At 59.0% G+C, this 19,503-nt stretch overlaps 1 protein-coding gene across 2 annotated transcripts; it reads right to left on the bottom strand.

Annotated features, from left to right (window-relative positions):
• Window positions 1-2,352: 2,352 nt before the first annotated feature.
• Window positions 2,353-12,595, bottom strand: RHBG (Rh family B glycoprotein). Of its 2 annotated transcripts, XM_026485130.4 has the most exons (10): window positions 12,330-12,594; window positions 7,416-7,602; window positions 6,856-7,006; window positions 6,592-6,739; window positions 5,034-5,200; window positions 4,613-4,750; window positions 4,359-4,492; window positions 3,871-3,992; window positions 2,872-2,945; window positions 2,353-2,727 (listed from the first exon to the last, which is right to left on the bottom strand). In XM_026485130.4, exons 1-10 carry the CDS (start codon window positions 12,514-12,516, stop codon window positions 2,659-2,661), a joined length of 1,377 nt encoding a protein of 458 aa, XP_026340915.2. In that variant the 5' UTR covers window positions 12,517-12,594; the 3' UTR covers window positions 2,353-2,658. The 2 variants fall into 2 exon arrangements, with proteins under 2 accessions (XP_026340915.2, XP_057171480.1); XM_057315497.1 differs by having other exon boundaries at window positions 2,353-2,945; window positions 12,330-12,595.
• Between the last annotated feature and the right edge of the window lie 6,908 nt (window positions 12,596-19,503).

The raw sequence follows: 19,503 nt of genomic DNA on the forward strand, positions 1-19,503 counted from the left end.
CGCTGACACAGAGTTATGCGAAGCCAGCACAGTGGCCACTTCCAGAAACCCTTCCCTCAGTGCCCTGGCCCTGTGGGCTTCCACGCTGACCTCAGTGCGGCCTGTCTCCCCCACCAGTGGGGGCCTGGAGGAGAGCGAGGGCCCCGTGTCCTCGTCCATCATTGTCCCCAGAGCTCGGGAGCTGGGGCTGGACAGAGTTCATGAGTGGACAAGCATCTGATTGTCCTGCATTGAGAGTCATAATGGTGGTGATCAGAGGGGCTGTCCCTGAGGGGCAGAGGCCTCATTGTCCTAAAGGGGTGAGGAAAGAGCCCCCTTGGCCCCTGTCCCTGCCATCTCCTTGACCTGCTCATTGTCAGCCTGTTGACCCAGCCTGAATGGATGGGCCACCGTGCAGGGACCAGTGGTGCTGAGCCGGGCTGTTGGGAAGATGGAGGAGGGGCTCCCGAGACACGCCCGCTGAGCTCCCCGCCTGACAGCAGTGATGGGACCATTACCCCTGTTCCCCCATCACTCCCATCTCCCATCCCCCCCATCGCCCCATCCCCAAACCACAAGTGATGGCCTGCTTCATTACAGCGCCTGCTGTGGGGTGCCCAGCAGCTTGCTGGCACTCAGGACCCAGTACGGGAGGGAGAGGAAGAAACGCAGTGACAAACCAGGAATCTGACTTGGGAAAGCTCAGCCCTGGACCAGGTCCCCTGAGCCAAGTTCGGCACTGTCTCCAGGCCATGGGAAGCTCCGTCGGGGTGAAGGAGCTTGGAACTATGTGTCCCAGGGCACTGTTGTGGCGTGGTCCCCGCCCTGCCTTTCCTTCCGCAGGGACCTCTGGGTGGGCCACCCCCCAGTTCCTCCTTTGGAAGCCGGCTGGCTAGTTTCCTTCCCCGAGAGAGGACTCAGTTGTCCCTTCCTCCCAGAAGCCCTCCTCCACCGAATGGGAGCAGTGGCCAGCCCGGGCTGGAACAGGTCATGTTTTCAAGCCTGGAGGAGATGTGACAATGATCAAGAAGGAATCCGTGGGAAATGCTGGCAGCAGCGCCCAGAAATTCTGCCCAGACTGAGCCAGGGCACGAGGGGCTCGCCCTTTCGCTGAGCCTCTTTCCTGACAGGCTTTCAGGTCCCTTTGAGGACTGCTGGGGGGTTCCAGTTCAGTGGCTGGACCTGGCCAGCACAAGGCTGGGAGCTGATGCCCCACGGGGTGGAGAGGGGATGTGGCCTCGACTCTCCCCCAAGCCCCCTCCCTCCCCACAGGGGCTGACAGGACAGGGGACCCTACTGCCATCTGGTCAGTCATCCTTCTGCCCCAGCTCAGGGGCCTCCCCACAAGACACCCACTCCGGCTAGCCATGGGGGGTTCCGTGGAGGAAGGAGGACGATGATGGGCCCCCGTGGGCAGGGATGGGTCCCCTGGAGCACTCGTCCCTCAGGGCCATCTGTGTTCCTCCCCTTCCCCTCAGCTCTGTGCTTGGTCTCCTTCCGCAGCCATACTCAGTCCCCCCACCTACAGTGAGGTCGAAGCCCGCTGGGGGCGCTTTCTGCCCCTGACCCAGGGCCAGGCCCCAGGAACCCCAACCCCTCGGGTCCCTAGGTCTGAATGGCTGTTGGTCTTGAGGGAGAGAGAGGTCTGTGGTCCAGCCCGGCTCCTGCCTGGAGGAAGGCCAGGTCAGGGTGGACGGGCCCCAGCTCTCCAGCCCCCTGGGTGGGTGCTTCTCTGTTGCACGAGATTTGAAGCCCTAGAACCCGCCTGACATACAGGGGGGCTGGAACTCAACACAGACCCAGGGCACGAATGCTGGCAAGCAGAGCAGAAGCAGCCAGGAAGGACGCCAGTTCCCGGGAGAGGACGGAGGGTCCGGGCCGCGAGTTCCTGCGCCGGGCCTGGAGCGCCCTCTGGTGGTCATAAGACGTCAGGCGGCCAGCGGCCTGCCTCCACTCCCGCCGCCACTCTTCTGGGACCTTCCCAGTACCCTCGCCTCACACTCACGCGGTGCGGGGGGGGGGGGGGTGCAGAAGGGGTGCCTGGCTGCTGGCTACTTCCAGGGACTCAGTGGCAAAGAATTCCCTCCTTCCCTTCCCAGCCCCACAGGTGTCCGCCCGAGTCAGGAGTGGGGTCCCAGGACAGACAGACTTTCTGGGAGAGAATGAGCTCCCTGTCCCTGGAGGCAAGCAAGCCCAGGCTGGGCACCCACCTGGTGGAACTCGAAATCCTAGAGGGAGCGCCATGTGTCCAGGGAGGCGGGAGCTTGTTGGCACTGAGGTCCTCCCCACCCGAGCCCACCCGAGGTTCCAACGTTGTGCCTTAGAGCCAGAGGGAGCTCCCCATGTTCCCAGTGCACAAAAAAGGAGTCGGAGTCCTTGGTGCGGGTGGTGTTTATCGCCCGACTGCCGGCCTGGCACACACTTCACTGTGACTCTGCCACATCGGGGGCTTCACTAAACAGGCCAAGGGGTGGCGGGTGGGGGTGCTGTGAGGTGTCCCCCAACCTCTGCCAGGTGTGGCCTCCCCCATTCCCCACCTTCCACCGCCCTGTCCCCAGTGGCACAGACACTCAGCCTGTCTTGCAGCAGGAGGGACAGGAGCTAGAAAAGAGCTTCCCTACAGCAGCCGGTCACCATCCTCTAAAAGGAGAGCATCCTCTCTCGAGGGCTGGAAGCAGGTTAGGCCTGGGTGACTGGCTCCTCCACCCGCAGAGGGCCCTGGGCTTCATCCTCAAGCTCCCCAGGCACCTGGAGGGCAGGGGTGGGGAAGCAGGTGAAGGGGTACCTCCAGGGGGCTGGAGTCCCCCAGAGGAGAAGGAGCAGGCAGGAAGGAAAGACGCAGGTGAGGAACGGAGGGAGGGCTCGGGTCTGAGTGGCTGCAGGCACGCTCACCTCCCAGTAGACCCGGTCCTCGTAGCACTGGGAGTCTGGAGGGGAGTCCAGGAAGGGCAGCCTCAGCAGGAGCCCTGGTGGTGGTAGGGGAGGGTGTGTGAGGGGCTGGGAGGCACGAGGTCTCCACAGGACGCCTGCCACAGACAAATCACAGCTGGATTCAGGGAGCACCTACTGTGCGCCAGACCCCGTGCCAAGGGCTCTGCAAGGCCCTTGCTGAGCACCCACCGCAGCCCTGCAAGCTGGACCTGACCCTCAGGTCAGCGTGAAGGAAGCAGGGCCCCGCGAAGTCCAGCGCCTCACTTGTTCCTACAGACGGTCATGGACCCAGCCGTGATGCTGCACGGCTCCTGAGCTGTTGTGGCCCCCTCCCCAGGAGGGGTGCAGAAAGTGTTTATTGAGTAAATAAGGATTAAGTGAGGGAAGGAACCCAAACTTGCTTGGGAAGGAGAATCTCGGGGCGGGGGAGAGCAGGGAGGGGTGGGACACTGAATCATAGGTTTTATTTTGAAAGCCACAAGGAGCGAGGCCAGACATCGGGAAGGACTGTCTGACCCGGCATCAGTGAGCAGTCTGCCTCTGTGGGAGGATCTGTGTGTCGTGTCCCCCCCACCCCCACCCCCGCCCCATTCCCTGCCCAACCAGAGCTCAGCAGCCCCTTCAGGGCCTCAGCCTGAGGTCGGGCTGCCCTCTGGTGGGCAGAGGGGGCAGTACAGGGAAGCCACAGAACTGGAGAGGGACCCAAGTCAGCCCCTAGCCGCTCCCCATCTCCTCTGGGCACCAGGAGGGAACAGGTGCCCACTTCCGGAAGCGGTTACCCCTGAACTCTACAACCCCACCCCATACCTGACACAAAGCAGGTGCTCAATAATTATGTGAGCAAATGAATGTCAGGGGGATGGGATCCATTGGCCCTTCCCCCCAGAGGACACCCCTCCTCTGTCTTCTACGTCCTGGGGAGCTCTTGCCAGCCCCCCACCCCCAGCCAAGGTCACTCACCTCCGAGGCCCCCACCCACAGAAGCAAACATCAGTGTGACCAGCAGCCCGAAGAGTTGGTGCATGGCCTGGGAGGTGGCAGTGCGCTGGCCCGCGGCTATGAGCGGAAACACGCTGTCCAGGCTGCAGGGAGAGGGGGTGGTGGGGACACGGGGCTGGAGCACAGGGTCAGGGCGCCAGGGCATCGCGCTGCCTCATGCAGCGGCAAAAGGACCTCAAGGGAGCCCAGAGCACCCTTTCACCCCCATGTGCCTGCAGACACCCAAATGCTTTTCAAGACTCGGTCTGAGGATCTCTTTTGCCTGGCCTCTCCTCTGACCCCTGATGTGCAAAACTGATCCTAAGGGTCATTATCTCTTCCCGCCGTTATTCATGAATGAATGAATGAAAATAGACACTGTTTTTTGTGTTGGAAGGAGGAAGAGAGTGATTGAGGTCATTTCGGGGGGATAATGACCTTGGGGAGGGTCAGGGATGGGGAGGACTCACCCTTCTCCATAAGCTTCGTGGGTGGCCAGCCTAGCCACGAGGACCCCCAGGAGGGCTCCCAGGACCCCAGGCATCCCATGGAGGTTGTGGACACCACATGTGTCTTGGACTTTGAATTTCGCCTCAAGAATGGGCTGGAGGACAGGACACGAGTCATGGGTTTTGAGTGGCCCTCCCTCCTGGGCTGTTGGAAAGGTGGGAGGAAGGGCGCTGAGGGCCCCCTGCTCTGCCCAGGGCCCGGGAGTTGTCTATACCGTGAAGAACTTGTACCCCAGCGTGGAGACCGTCCCAGCCAGGAAGCCAGCTGCCAGGGCCCCAAAGGGCGTCAGCATCATTTCACCTGCTGTCCCCACCACAACCCCTCCGGCCAGCGCGGCGTTCTGGATGTGGACCTGGGGGAGCACAGGGGAGGGGGGCACGGGAGGCACTTCCAGATCACACACCCATCCCAGCCCCACCCCGTCCACCACGGCGGCATCTCCTGCTTCTGGAAGTCCTTCTGCCCTCTGATCTCTAGCTCTCCTGCTGTCCCGTGGTCTCCTCCTGTGAGGACCCCGTGCATCCCGGCCCCAGGCCTGTGCCTCATCCTGTTCCCCTGGAAAACGGGCCTTGCCGGCTGTCAGACCCCTCCTCCCGCACCCCGTCCCTCGGTCTCCCCGAGGCCTCCACCCCTACCATATCCAGCCGGCCGTGCTCCCCGACCAGGGCTGACAAGGCAAAGGTGCTGAGGGTGCTTGCCGTCAGGGAGTAGTACGTGTGGAGGACTGTCCGGTGCTGCCCGTCCCCCAGCGTGGTGGGCGCTGAGTTGAAACTGGGCCAGAAGACCCACAGGAAGATGGTGCCTAAATGGGGGGCAGGCCGGCAGAGTGAGAGGCAGCATGCTCTGTGTCCTCGCTCGCGACGTGGGGCCAATGCCTCCCCGAGCCAGGGCCACGTGAGGTGAGGCGTAGCAGGTGTGCAGCCCGTGGCCTGGCAGCAGCTAAGTGCTCCGCCAGGCCCTGTCTTAACGGTACTGAGACGAAGAGTGCCTCGCCTGAGGACCACAGACGCTTGACATTTTCTTGGTAAGCATCAGAAAAGGAAATAAAAACAGGCAAAGGGTGCTACATGTCAGGCACCAAACTGGGAGCTTAATATCCATATCAGGGGAATCACGGGCTTTAAAACCTCACCCACCCCCCGGAGAGGCGGGCCCCGCAAGCAAGCGGGAGGGGCCACCGTCTCTGGGGCACCGGAAGGACGGATGGCCTGTGCGTGCCCTGACTACGCGCGCGTGGCTCCCAGGCCAGTCCCGGAGGGTGGGGCGGAGCCAAGGGACAAGGTGAGGGGAAGGCTGGGGACCCCATAGGGTAGGGCCATCCTGGCAAGAAGGCTTGAGGGACTGCCCCTCTGTCCCGAGGGGTCTCGAGTGTGCGATGTCGCTTCTCCCTGCAACCCCACAGTCTGCTGTGGGATCCAGCACGCTCACACGCTTACACGTGTGTCCTCCGAGGGGCGAGCAGGAGTCAGGAAGAGGCAGGGCTTCCTGCCTGGAAGGAGGGGGACAGAGGAGAGCTGGGGTGTAGGCCTCCCGGGGAAGCACACCTTCTTGGGGGAGCCCCTGGACTTCTAGCCAAAACATCCACCTCATTTCACCACCAACCTGCAGGTGAGCAAGAAATACAAAACCAGCCTCTCTTTTTAGTGTAGGAAGAGGCAGTTTGGCCATAAAAAAGTAAAATCTCCATTTCCTTCCCTGCCCCGTTTGTGAAGGCAGAGAGGGGAGCAGAAGCCAAGGTAGAGGCTCATGCTTGGCAGAGAGACCTGACTGCTCCCGGGACTGACCCAGGGCCTCTCCCCGCACCCCGGTGTGCAGAGGCTTCTGGGAAACCGCCTGGGGGGGGCGGCGTGAGGGGCAGAGTCCTGGAGGTAGGAGATGGGGAGAGTGGGGGGGCGGCTGCGCCAGGCTGAGTCTCGCTTCTGACTTGGGGTGAGGGCTGAGGGTTTTTAAACAAGGATTGGTGCAGTTAGACTTGTTCCGGAAAGGCCCCCCAGGAACGGGTCTGGGGCACGTGGTGTGTACCCCGGGGCTGAGTTCCAAGAACCTGTCCAACAAACTGTTGACGATGATGAGCACAGAGCTGGTGGTCTCCGCAGGGAGTTCCCAGCAGGACCCCAAGGACCACAGGCAGCACCCTGAGACCTGGCCTGGAGGTCCTCCCTGGCCCCGCCCCGCCGCAGCCTCAGGCCTCACCGATCATGGCAAAGAGGTCAGAATGGTAGACGGAGCCCTGGCGGTGCTTGCTCTTCTCCAGCTGCGGCCGGTAGAGCACCCGCGAGAGGACCAGCCCGAAGTAGGCCCCGAAAGTGTGGATCGTCATGGAGCCTCCCGCGTCCTTCACCTGGAGAGGTGGCCTGGAGCTGGAGGGCAGCCCCCGCCCCGGCCCCACGCTCTCCCTGCTCGGGGCCTGGCCCTGACCGTCCCCACCCCAGCCCACCCCAGCCCCAGCCGACTCACCCCCAGGAGACTGAGGAGCACAAACTCGTTGACCCCGAACAGCAGGGTCTCCAGCAGGGCCAGGAGCAGCAGCTGAGCTGGCCCGGCCTTGCCCAGGACGGCGCCGAAGGAGATGAGCACAGCCCCCGCGCAGAAGTCTGCATTGATCATGCTGGGGAGGCAGGTCGCAAGGGTGAGGGGGGCAGGCGAGGGTGGCCCCAGGGGGCCACGTCAGGGCAGGAGGCAGGGAGCCTGGGCATCTGGGCCTTCCCTGGTAAGTGGGGAGGGCTCCCGTGGCCTCGCTCGTGGATGAGGAAAGCAGTCTCAGGGAGGTTCTGCGACGTGCAGAGTAAAGCCCACGTGGGGCGGGAGACCCAGATCCTGAACCCCGTCCTTTTCCAAGGGCCCTTGGGTAAGAAGGGGCTTAGAGCAATGGGCATGGGGCTGAGTGCGGGAACAGGCAGGCATTGGAGACAGGGAGCCGACTGAAGGACAGGGCTGGGGCTGGCTCCCCACCGACGGGCAGGGGCTTCCCGGCCAGACCAGGGCCGGGGAGGAGCCAGGAGGCCGCCGCTGCCCACCTCTCCACGCCAACACAGATGTGGCTCCCGTGCCTGGTGTGTAAGAAGCCCTGGATGAGCGTGGACCACTGCAGGGCGAAGGCGGCCAGGAGGAAGGTGAAGCCCAGGCTGCTGAAGCCGTAGCGTTGCAGGAAGGCCATGAGGAAGCCGAAGCCCACGAACACCATGACGTGCACGTCCTGGAAACCTGCAGGGGACATTTGGAGCGGCTCCGGCCTCCACCCCTCCCATCAGCCGCCCTGCCGGGGGTTGGGGGGCAGCTCTCACCAGCCAGGGCTGCCTGGAGGCCGGAGCCGAGCCTCTGAAACTCCCCAGCGGTGGCGGGGACTCCGGGCCTGGGTCAGCGGTGCAGAGCCGGCCGGCTCAGAGCAGTGGGACCCAGACCCTCCCTGCCGTTCCCACCGTGCAGCCAGGGAGCAGAGCCTTCTGCTCTCTTCTCTGGCCTGTCCTTGGGTCTCCTGCACCGCCCAGCGGCAAGTCCTGCCCGAGCTCTCTCCTGCTAAGGTCCCTGCCCCTCCATGCTCCAAATCGTCTCCCTCTTCAGGCTTCGTCCAGTTTTCCCTTTCTGCTGGGAAGTCCTCCTCCATGTCTCACCTCCATTCCCCAGACTTCAGAATCTATACCTTTCCATTTTGAGGATTTTAGCTTTTTTAAAAGATTTATTTATTTGAGAGCAAGAAAGCGTGAGAGAGAGATCATGAGTGGGGGGTGGGGGGATGGGAATGGCAGAGGAGGAGGGAGAAGCAGGACCCTGGGATCATGACCTGAGCGGAAGGCATACGCTTCACCGACTGAGCCACCCAGGCACCCTGATTGAGGATTTTAAATTTTTAAAAAATAATTTATGAAATAGCTTTATTTATTTATTTTTTGGAAGTAGCTTTAATTGTGAACAGAGATTTCCTCCGGGACAGGAAGGGAACGGAGGGGTGGGGCTGCTGGTACACAGTGCCGACGGTCACCCCTGGATTTGTGCCATATGGAGGCTCGGGGAAGGACGGTTCTGCTTTTTCGTTCGTTTCTTTCTATAATCTGAGTATGTTAGTTTTATAGATGAATTAGTTGAATTTTTTTAAGTGTCAATGAGGTTTCTGGGCAGGGAGACTGGAGCCTCTCTGCGTGCTTTCTGTGGTGTACGCGTAACAGACGAGGCTAGTACAGATCACCTGCCGCGATCTGGAAATGAGACACATGCCGTGGTTCCCTTTGGTACACCTTGCTCTGTGCCCCTCCCCCACCCCGCGTGAACAGGGGTGCGACTCAGCCAGCCTGGCCCTGCTCTGTCTAGAGTACTTCCACGCTGTATCTTTGGCTTTAAGTGAGAAATGCCAGAGAAGGAGTACCAGGAGCGTTGCTAGAAGTTACACAGTGTCAGGGAGCTCTTGAGAAACAGGGTCAGCTCTGACCTTAAACTGTCCTTTTATTGCTCCGTGGGAGAAACTTCGCTTGGAACCTAGCGCTAGCAGATGTCACTTCCCCCAGGGAACCCGGATGCTTTCCCCGCATTCCCGTGACAGAGCTTCACTGCGAACTGGGGCGCCAGGCTCTGAGGACACGGCTGCCACCGCAGCAGCCACTGTGCCTGCCCTCACAGAGCGTGCAACACAGACGTCAAAGAATCGAAGAACCACGCCCGGGAGTCTTCCCAGCTTCTCACGAGAACACATATCACTGATCGCATTTCCCTTTTCTCTCGGCCGCCTGGAAGCTCGGAGCCATACTGGCATCGCAGCTGGGACAACTGGAGGCACTTGTTATTGGTTACTATAATTCATGACTTACGTATTGCTTCCCTGCTTTTCTTTTCTCCTACTTGTCATGTTTTTGTTGTGAATGACCTCAAAGCTCTTGTAGAAAGAGGCAGATCATAAAGGAAAAAAATCACGGTCACCTTTTTGTTTCATCTGAAGAAGGACCGATAGGCCAGAAATGTATTATTGAACCATAGAATGCGATCCGTAACCTCGAGAGAAGCTAACTTTTTTGCTTTTTTGTGCTGGGTGCGGGCTGACAGGAAACGAGTTCGAGAGCCCCAGGTGGAGGGTTGGGTGGGTGCTGGAAGTAGAGGTCTGCCTCTCAGCTGCCCCCCCCCCAGCTGCCAAGGGGAGTAAGGGTCTGGGGGTCCACTGGCCTTGCTAAATGTCCCCAACACCGTGCCACTTCTCCAGCCCTGTGCACTCCCAAATCACCCAGCTCTCTCTTCCCTCTCAGATCTTAAAACCCAACAGAAAAGGAGAAGCATCACCTATAAGTCAGCCTGCCACCTAAGTTCTTTGAGGCCTCGCTGTCTGGCTTCTTTTCTCCTTGTGCAAACAGTAAATGGGATGGCATGTCTGCTCCTTCGTCCAAGGACAGCAGGATGGCAAAGGTGGCTGGGTCGCTGGGCTCGTGCCCCTGACACGTAGGAACTGCCCCGGAGCGTGTGTTAACTGGCAATAATATTTATATCTCCCACCCTGGGTTTGTTTTCAATCAAAACTCAGTCCCTTGACCTTTCAGCTGGAGTCTAAACATTAAGAAATCTTCTCTGGGGAACATTCTGCAGACTCTCTATTGCTGTGGCCACCAAACCCATGCGCCTTTGGTTGGAGAGAAGATAAAAGTCCTCTAGAGATACCCATTACCCTCCCTCCTTCCCCACTGCCCCTCCCCAACCCACTGAATGGCTCCTGAACAAAATAACAAGGAACAAGGGGACAGTTAAAGCTGGGTTGTGTGACCACGGACAAGCCACTTAATCTCTGTGAGCCTTGGTTTCCTCATCTGTAAAGTGGGGCTATAAACATGGGGAGTAGAGAAATGGGAGTGGTGAACTGGGGAGTCCGCGTCCTCTCACACTCTGCTTCCTCCTGCCGTGCTCTTCTGCTAGAGGTCACATCCCTCTTCCCGCATCTTCCAAGAAGATCCTGATTCCATCTATCCTAAATCCCACTCCCCAAAGGTAAGGTCTCAGAGGCGTGCGACGCAGGAACCGTCTATACTGTTTCCTTAGACTCTCCCGTGGTTTCGGCTGCCAACCTGTCTTTCCTCCTCTTTCTTATTTTCCGTGACTTGCCTCATGGGACAGCTGGGCAGCCAAGAGACCTGGCTCTAGCCTGGCTAACTTGCTGTGTGATCTTGGGCAGCCCCATGACCTCTCTGGCTGTCTCTCCACATCTGAGGGGAGTGGACCAGATGGGCTCTGAGGGCCCTTCCTGCAGCGAGGCCTGATAGACCCTCGGAGCAGCCATGTCCTGGGCACTGGTTAGTCCCACAGCTCAAGACCAGCTGCAGAGCTCCCTTTCATCTCCCGAACCAAAGGGCGGTGGCTACACCTCCCTCTGGCCCTGACCCCTTCCCCTGGACTCAGGGGCAGGGGAAGACCCGGCTGATCAAAGCCCCAGGCTCCAGAGACCTCACACTTCCCTCCACCCCGACCTTCCCCCACACCAGAGTCCCAAGTCCACAGGGATAGAAAGCTAGGGCAGCAAAGAGGTAGGATCCCCACTCCGCTCCTCTTACTGCAGCCCAGGGAGAGCTGCGTGTCCCAGGAGAGCCCCCCACTGCAGCAGAGGGGCGACAGCCTGGGGGGTTTCGGGGAGAACTTTGAGACAAGCAAGGCGCTGAGGCCTTGAGTGAGGCCCATGGGAGAAGAAAATGTGGGGTCCTGGCAGGCGGCCAGGTCAGACCCTTGGACAAGAGCTTACTTCTCTCAGCCTAGGGGCTGTTCCTTCCCTCTACCTCTCTGGGCAAATACACGACCTGGGAGCCTGCCATCCCAGCCTCTATGGCTCACCTTGTGCAGACAGGGCTGACCTGAAACACTGGAGGGAGGACGGCTGGGGGGCTGGGGACTGGCACTTCTTGCTCAGGCCCGGTGCATCTCACCCTCTATGTCCTCAGCATTGGGACCTCATTGTGTCGGGGTTGGGACTGGGAGAGGGTCAGGTGGGGACAGTCTGCCACCAGCTCAGCATACGAAAAGCAGGGTAATAACAGCCTGGGGTTTTACAGAAGACTTTCACACTCTGGGCCTTGTTTGAATGTACATCTCTCAAACTGAGCCATTCTTCTCCCCACTGCCCAGATGGGGAAAACCGAGGCTGAGAGAAGCCCTGCCCAGCAGTAGTGATGAAGTCTGGAGATCTGATATCTTTGGTCCCAGCTGCCCAGGGTCTGAACTGCAAGAGGAGGCCCCCAACCTTGAGGGAGAAGCTCTGACCCCAGCAGGGGCAGAGGCTTAACCCTCTGGTTCCTGGGCCTTCTCAGCAGGCAGGTGGGCTGTGTTGCTTGGGATGCCTGAGTCCTAGCTCCCGCTCTGCGGCTCCCCTGATGGGCAATCATGAGCAAGTCACAAGCCCTCTGAGCCTCAGCTTCCACCCCTAGGAAATGGGCTGATGACCCTGCCATGGTTCCTTCTCAGGGCTGGGGGCTGCTGCTCTGTGGCTGTGGTCAGTGGTCGTGTCATTGTCTCTCTGACTCTGGAAGGGCCAGTTTTGAGTGGCTGCCTTCAGAGCGAACACCTGCCATTAGCACCTTCTGCACACCCCTCCCTACCTCCCCAGCCCTGATCAGGGTGGAGGCCCTGGAAAGGCGGTCTCTGCAACAGCCCTGCAAAGCCCAATTAGGCAGACTGGGAGGTGAGACAGGGAGCAATGAAAGCTCAGATCTGGGTTTGAATCCCAGCTCCCTGGGCTCTGACAGCCCGAACCTTAACCAGCCACGTAACCTCCTCCCGGCTGGGTTTCCCCAACATCGTCTACTTCGTGGACTACATGAGATATTGCATGGCGGCCCGCAGACGCCAGCGCAGGGGTGTTATTATAAATCTGGGGCACCCTCCTCGGAGCCGGAGGGTTGCCCTCCTGGGGTAGATACGCCCGAGACACCGCGGACCTTGGGCTCTTCGCTCCCCGTACCCTCGCCCGCACTCACTTGGGTAGCGAAAGTAAAATTCATTGTCCGCGTTACTGTGGTTGCCCCAGTGCCAGAGGGCGGCGTCGGTTTCGTGGTTGTAGCGGACGAAGACCGCAAAGAGGATGGCGGTGGCGCCCTGGAGGAGGAGGCACAGCAGAGGCAGCTGCAGTCGTCGGCCCGCGGCGCGGCGCGGGGACTCAGCCATGGACAGGGGCTTCCAGTCTCCGGCTCCGGCTCGGGCGCGGGCGCAGGCTCGGACTCGGGGCGCACTGGGCAGAAACGCCAGGGCAGGGCAGGCAGGTTCCACCGGAGCCAGGCCCCGCCCCCGGAGCCAGACCCCGCCCCTGGAGCCAGGCCCAAGCCCACGCCCGAGGCTCAGCGCCCCGCCCCCCCTTTTCCCGCAGCTCGAAGCCCCAGCCCTGGCAGGTACGGAACCAGGGCGGCGAGGGCCTGGGCCTGAGGCCTGAGATGGGGCAAGGGCCGGGCAGGGAAGGGTCGTCAGGATCCTGAGGTCCTGTCTCCCTTGGCCCAGCTGCCCCTTGCACTGTTCGGGTTGGGACAGGTCCTTGGACGTGGCCTGTGACCTGCCCTGATGGAGCACACCTGAGGGACCCGGTGGGAGTGGGGGGAGGAGAGGACCCTGCCCCTCAAACGTGGTGTTAGTTTAGAGAGTGTTTCCCAAGCAATAAGAGGCCCTTTAAGGCCTGGGCCTGGGCCCTCCGGGTTTAACACCAGAGACAGATGAGGGGTTACTCAATCTTTTCCTAACTGAAAAAGCCAGATGGAGAACGGAGGTAAAGAGGCGCTGTCCAGGCATTGATGATTAACCCGGCTGGGGGTGTCTGAGCCTCACCAGCACAGTGCCTCCCCTGGGCCCCAAGCTCCTAGGCCTCCCACCCCGGTCTGCACCCCAGCACGCCCAGCAGCTGGCCACACTGACAGCTGGGCTCCCTGCATGCCTGCGCCGGTATGAGGAGACCTGGCCTGGCTCAGCAGCTGGAAAGAGGGGAAGCTAGATGGAGGAGGGTGTTCTCAGCCTGGAGTCAGGAGCCAGGTCTACGTTAGCAGGGGTCCTAGAAGACAGACAGTGAGGACACAGACTGACTGACGCCTACTGAGAGCCGGGCTTTGGAGATGAACCACATGACCCCTCCCTCCAGGAGCCACTGTCCAGTTGGGAGACCAACATCTAGGAGGGAACTGAATTCCCACTGGGGTGAATGTGTGACCTTAGGAAGTACAGAGGCCACAGAGGCCCAGGAGGAAAGGCAGTGGAACCCATGGGAGCAGGGACAAGGGTGGGCACAGACATGAGCTGCTTCCTGGGAGGTCATGTCTGCAGGCAGTCTAGAAGGACAACCTAGAAATTGGAAAAGCAAAGGAGGAGGGGACATTTCAAGAAGGGGACCTGCAAAGACAGAAGCCTGACCATGTGAGTGTCCAGTGTGTTCAGGACTCAAGCTGGGGGTGGGGAGTCTAGAAAGGCCTTGAAGGCCCTGCTGAGGCACATGGACTCTACCCTGTGGGTGCAGGGCCACTGGACGGCTCTCCCAGGTGGGAGACCCTGGCACTATTGGTGCTGACACCTGTGAGCCACAAGGGGCTTCAAAGAAGAAAAGCTGAGGGGCGGTCTCGGTGGGGCTGGTGGAAGGGGAAGCCCTCTGTCCACCCTGCTGCCCAGCCTAGTCCGAGGGGGCTGTTGTGTGGGAGGGGCTTGTCAGTGTTTGCAAAGAAGTCCCAGACCCCTGCCTAAAGGAAGAATGTGGCCTAGGCTCACCGGGGCCAGCCAGTCCCTAGAGCAGATGGGGGCTCCTGCCAGCCATGGGGCTTGCCCCTTCTCAGGAATGTGCAGGGACAGGGGTGACAGTGCAGTCCCTGACCCTCCTCCTTGCTTCGCCTTCTGCCTTTTGTGCAATTCGTCTCCTCTCCACTTCCCGCCATGGGCTTTAGCCTCCGGCCTAGCATGGACTCTGGGGGACAGCTGGATTCTAGGTATCCAGCTTCCTGACCTAAGTCAGTGCCCAGCCAAGCAGGCCTGGGAGGACAGGGGTCAGACTCTGTGGTACTGCTCCCAGCAGGCCAAGGAGGCTCTCTGGCCTTCAGTGGCCCCTGGCCCTTGGCCCAGAGGCTTTCTGTCACTACTTGGTCAGCAGGAAGGCTGTTTTCTAGCTCCTTCTGCAGGAGGGGGTGGTGGTGGGAGAGGTCTGGTCAGCAGCCTTTGGATAATGATTCTCGGACAATTCATCTGGGGTGTCCTCCCAGGCCCAGCCTCCTGCCCCAGGGATGCGGGGTGCTTGCTGGGCACTGACTGGGAGTGAGGGCTTCTCTGGGTTATCCAGGCAGGGTCTGGACAGGCCCTACAAGGGGAAGAGCCCTCACAAGCTGCAGAACCAGGGAGAGCAAGAAGGAGTGGGCTGGGCCCCCCCAGCATCTTCTGGGAGCCTCTCCCATCTCTGTCTCACCTGTTGTCTCTCTCGGTCTCTGAATGCCTCTGGATCCCGGAGCCCCCGCCTCTGTTGCTCATTCAGGCATCCAACAACTGTTTGCTTAGTACCGACCCTAGGCCGGGGCCTGGGCTATGACCCGAGATTCTAGTCAACGTGCATAACACACCTGGGCTCTAGAGGTCTGGAGGGACCTCTGCTGGATCTACTGGATGTTGGGACGTCTAGAGGGAACCCTGGAAGGGCCAGAATAGCTGGGCCAGCCTGTGGAGAGTAGACGTTTGGGCAACATCTGTTTACCAGCCTGTATGGAAAGACCATTATATTTTAACAACTAGTGGTACCAGCTTGTGTCACCCCTGGCCCAGCAGAGGGCAAGAGCCTGACAGTCCTCCCCTTCTGAGGGGTCCCCTGAAAGGCCTCCACCTGTGAGGACTCCCCAGCCCACCACCCAGAATGAAGAGGCTCCATCCATGGTTTTCTTTTGGATCCGCAAGTGATGTCAGGACCCCTGCCCTCCCCCTGCCTCCTCTGGGCCTGGAAGCTTTGGGGGACGGGGGTGGCTTTATTTCTCAATCCACACCTCCCCCAGGGGGCCCCTGGGTCTGTTACCAGCTCCCATCCTGCTGGCTTGGGGTCTGCCCCATCTCGGACCTCCCTTCTCCAGTTTCTACCTGTGACCAGCTAGGTGCCTGGAGGGTAGCCAAGGGGAGCTGCTGTCAGCTGCCTGCCCTGGCCAGGCGTGGCCAGGCGGTCCGTGGGCCCCGGGGCTTGGGTTACTGAGTAACGTGCAGTTGCCTGAAGCTGCGCTCCACTAGGGACAGCCCCTCGCGGCTCCCTGCTCTCTGGGCTCAGGAGTCCCCAAAGCCACCTGGTGGCTGTAGTTCCGTGGAGCTGTCCTCAGCGTTACGGGCACCGAGGGGATGCGCAGCAAAGCCGTCCACAGCAGCTATGGGCCGGGCCGGGCAAGTACTGAGTCCTCTGTGACTTCCCGGCTCCTCATCTATGGGGCGGTTTCCAGGAGCCCGCAGACTTGACTCGAGCGAGCGCCAGCGTCCTCTAAGCCTTCGGCTGATGCGGCGTAGCTGAGCACACGGGACCAATGACTGACTCCAGCACCCTGCAGGGCACGTGGTGTCTCCGGGCAGGAAAGGGAGGAGGGGCAGTCGTAGCTGGAGGGGGTGAGCGGCGGGGGCCAGGGGCCTGGGGCACAAGCACATCCGGGAAGGGCCCTCAGACCAGCACCCGGGTGACAGGACAACTCGTGGACAGAGGAGATCTGGGGAAAGGCAGAGCCTGCCTTCATTCCACAAACACACCGAGCACCTGCTGTGTGCCAGCGCTGTGCTAAGGGCTGGGGGGCACGGCTGGAGTGACCAGATGTAAATGAAGAGGCAGGATCAGGCTGAGGAGGTCTGTGGTGGGGCTGGGGCGCTAACCGGTGGTGGGGGTGGGCAGGGAAGGCTTCCCAGAGGAAGTGACGCTTACTTTGAGATCTAGCCTAATTTCACAGCTGGGGTGGAGGAGGGGTTCCTTTTTGTCCAGCACTCTGGTGTGAAGAGAAAAGAGGCTATACTAGAGAGCCCCTGGACACCCATTTTCTGGGGCTGGACGAAAAACAGACCTCAGACCCTCCTGAAGACCGCGGCCACTGCAGCACCGTGTAAAACACTGCAGTACTTACATACACAGCATGGTGAAAATTAGATATGGCATCGCCGCTCACTCTCTTGTTTCATAGCTGTTTATTGAGCCACGCTTCACAAGGTCAAGCAGGCCTGGCTTTGCCCCTGAGGATACAGCAGTGAACAAACAGACGCTGACCTTGCCCTCAAGGAGATGCTTTCCTAGTGAGGGAGACTCAGGAACACACACGAATAGTAGCTCTATAGAATGCCCTAAGAGGTTTGATGTAGACAAGGCTGAGCGAGAGGATAGAGTGACGGAAGGGAAGGGGGCTTGAGGCCAGATTGCCGGGGAAGGCCTCGGGAGACTCAGGAGGTGCAGGCAAGAAGCCCAAAAGGGGCTCCTACAGACCCCTGGGCAGAGGGACCAGCAAACGCACTGCCCTTGAGCAGGCACAGCATGGAGGGCAGGGCGGCTAGTGTGGTGAGCAAGGGGGCCGTGCAGGGAGGCAGGGCCCTGGTAAGGAGTGTGACTTTCCTGTAAGGATAATTGGGAGCAACCGAGGAGTTCAGAGCAGAGGAATAATATGATGTGATTGGACCTTCTGGTTGCCTGGGGAGCATGAGTGCAGGGATTAGTGGAAGAAGGCAGCAAGTCAAGAGGCCAGCAAGCAATCCAGCAATCCAGGGAAGAGCCGGTGGTCGTGGTAACGTGGAAAAGGGGGAAGCAGTCAGGCTCGGGTAGATTGGGAAGCTAGAATTGACAGGGTTTACTGAATGACTGGACATGGGGTGAAAGAGAAAGGAGTCTAGACTCCCGTTTTGCTTGTGGATGTCCAGTTGTTCCAACACTACTGGAAAGACTACCCTTTCTCCATTGGGTAACCTTCACTCCTCTGTCAAAGAGAAGTTGGCTGTATTTACGTGGGTCTACGTCTGGGCTCTGCATCCTGTTCCACTGGTCTATCTGTCCAGCCTCTCACCAATACCACGCTGTCTTGACTAGTGCAGCATTACATGAAGTCTTGGAGTCAGGGAGCATCTCCAAGATGCTCCAACTTTGCTCTTCTTCAATATTGTCTTGGCTACTCTGGGTCTTTTGCCTCTCTGTACATACCTTACAATAAGTTGGTCAATATCAACAAGATAATTTGCTGGGATTTTGGTTGAGATTACATTTAACCTATAGATCAAGTTGGGAATGGAGTGCCTGGGTGGCTCAGTAGGTTAAGTGTCCGACTCTTGAACTTGGCTCAGGTCTTGATCACAGGGTCATGAGTTCAAGCCCCGTATTAGGCTCCACACCCTGTGGAGTCCACTTTAAAAAAAAAAAAAAAGATCAAGTTAGGAAGAACTGACATCTTATCAACATTGAGTCTTCCTATCCATGAACATGGACAATCTTTCCATTGAGCATGACTTAAACATTTCTTTTTTTAATTGAGGGGCATCTGGGTGGCTCAGTTGGTTAGATGACCAACTCTTGATTTCAGCTCAGGTCATGATCTCGGGGTTGTGAGATCAAGCCCCGCATCAAGCTCTGAGCTCAGCACAGAGTCTGCTTGAGATTCAGTCCCTCTGCTTCTCCCCCTCCCCCCACCGCTCACTCTCTCTCTCTCTCAAAAATAAAAATAAAGGGGCACCTGGATGCCTCAGTCAGTTAAGTGTCTGACTTCAGCTCACGTCATGATCTCAGGGTCTTAGGATTGAGGCCCATGTCAGGCTCCCCCTTCAGCGAGGAGTCTGCTTCTCCCTCTCCCTCTGCCCCTCCCCCCACTCATGCTCCCTCTCTCTTAAAAAGGAAAAAAAAAGATTTTGCTAGGGCACCTGGGTGGCTCAGTTAGTTAAATGTCTGCCTTCTTTTTAAAAAAGATTTTATTTATTTATTTGACAGAGAGTAAGCAAGCGAGAGCACAAGCAGGGGGAGCGGCAGGCAGAGAGAGAGGGAGAAGGAGGCTTCCTGCTGAGCAGGGAGCTCGACACAGTGCTCGATCCCAAGTCCCTGGGATCATGACCTGAGCTGAAGACAGACGTCCAACCGACTGAGCCACCCAGGTGCCCCGGTAGCTCTATTTTTAATTTCTTGAGGAACCTTCATACTGTTTTCCAGAGTGGCTGCACCAGCTTGCATTCCCACCAACAGTGTAAGAGGCTTCCCCTTTCTCCACATCCTTGCCAACATTTGTTGTTTCCTATCCATTTTAGTCATTCTAACTGGAGCCAAGAATTCTTTACCCAGCAAGGCTGTCATGCAGAATGGAAGGAGAGATAAAGAGCTTCCAGGACAGACAGGAAAAGAAGGCCTCTGTGGAAAGAGGTCCCAGTCTCGAGAGTAATTTGCCAACACATCTGTAAGAGGAAGTGACGACCCAGTGTGGCTCACATGGCTAAGCTAACCTCATGTGTCCTCTTCTCAAATACTGGAAATGTACGGCTGGACTGGAACGCTCACTAAAGCTAAACTGGCTTCCCAGCAGAGAAATTTCCGGATGCCGTGTCTTGGTGTTTCAAGTTCAAAGCTGGTAGTCAGTCCTTCTCTGCAGTATAGCTCAGAGTCACCCGCTCTGTCTTGAGGAGATTACCTGTCTTCACTTCTAAGCCCTTTATCCAGCCCACGGTGGTTTCACGTCACATTATATCTTCAGTTGATGCTGGTCCCTCAAGCACCATTCTCCCTCCACCCCAAGATGCTCGCGCCTCACGTCTCGATGAACTGACGCGTGCCCCGCTGCTATCTGACAGCTTCCAGCGGCTCTGCAGTGCCTCAAATGAGATCAGAGCTTCTGGCAGCCGCTGCCAGTACGACCGCCGGTGGGAAGCTGCCTAGTCATTTCTCAGCTGCTCTGTGCTCTACCTCACACCCTCTATTCGGTGTGTGCGGGGGGGGGGGGGGAAGCCTCTTCTCCTAATTTCTAGGACTTATTCTCCTACCTCGAGGTCTTTGTCCAAGCCTCCAACTGACACGAAACCAACTTACTTCATCTATTTACGCCCCCGCCGCCGCCCCCTTGTCCCGTGGTACCATAAGGCCACTGCCAGCAGCCAGAGTCCAAGACTGATCCAGGACCCTCCCCCAGCAACCCACCTCCTCCTCCAGGCCCCCTCCAAGGATCACTATATTTT

This window comes from Ursus arctos, unplaced genomic scaffold (assembly GCF_023065955.2).
Source record: "Ursus arctos isolate Adak ecotype North America unplaced genomic scaffold, UrsArc2.0 scaffold_2, whole genome shotgun sequence".
NCBI classification, from domain to species: domain Eukaryota; kingdom Metazoa; phylum Chordata; class Mammalia; order Carnivora; family Ursidae; genus Ursus; species Ursus arctos.

Coding starts and splice junctions, on each gene's coding strand:
- RHBG (XM_057315497.1), bottom strand. CDS start 12,516: ATGGCTGAGTCCCCGCGCCGCGCCGCGGGCCGACGACTGCAGCTGCCT. Junction 6,740..6,855: donor TGCTCCTCAGTCTCCTGGGG/GTGAGTCGGCTG, acceptor CCACCTCTCCAG/GTGAAGGACGCGGGAGGCTC. Junction 4,751..5,033: donor AGCACGGCCGGCTGGATATG/GTAGGGGTGGAG, acceptor GTGCTCCCCCAG/GTCCACATCCAGAACGCCGC.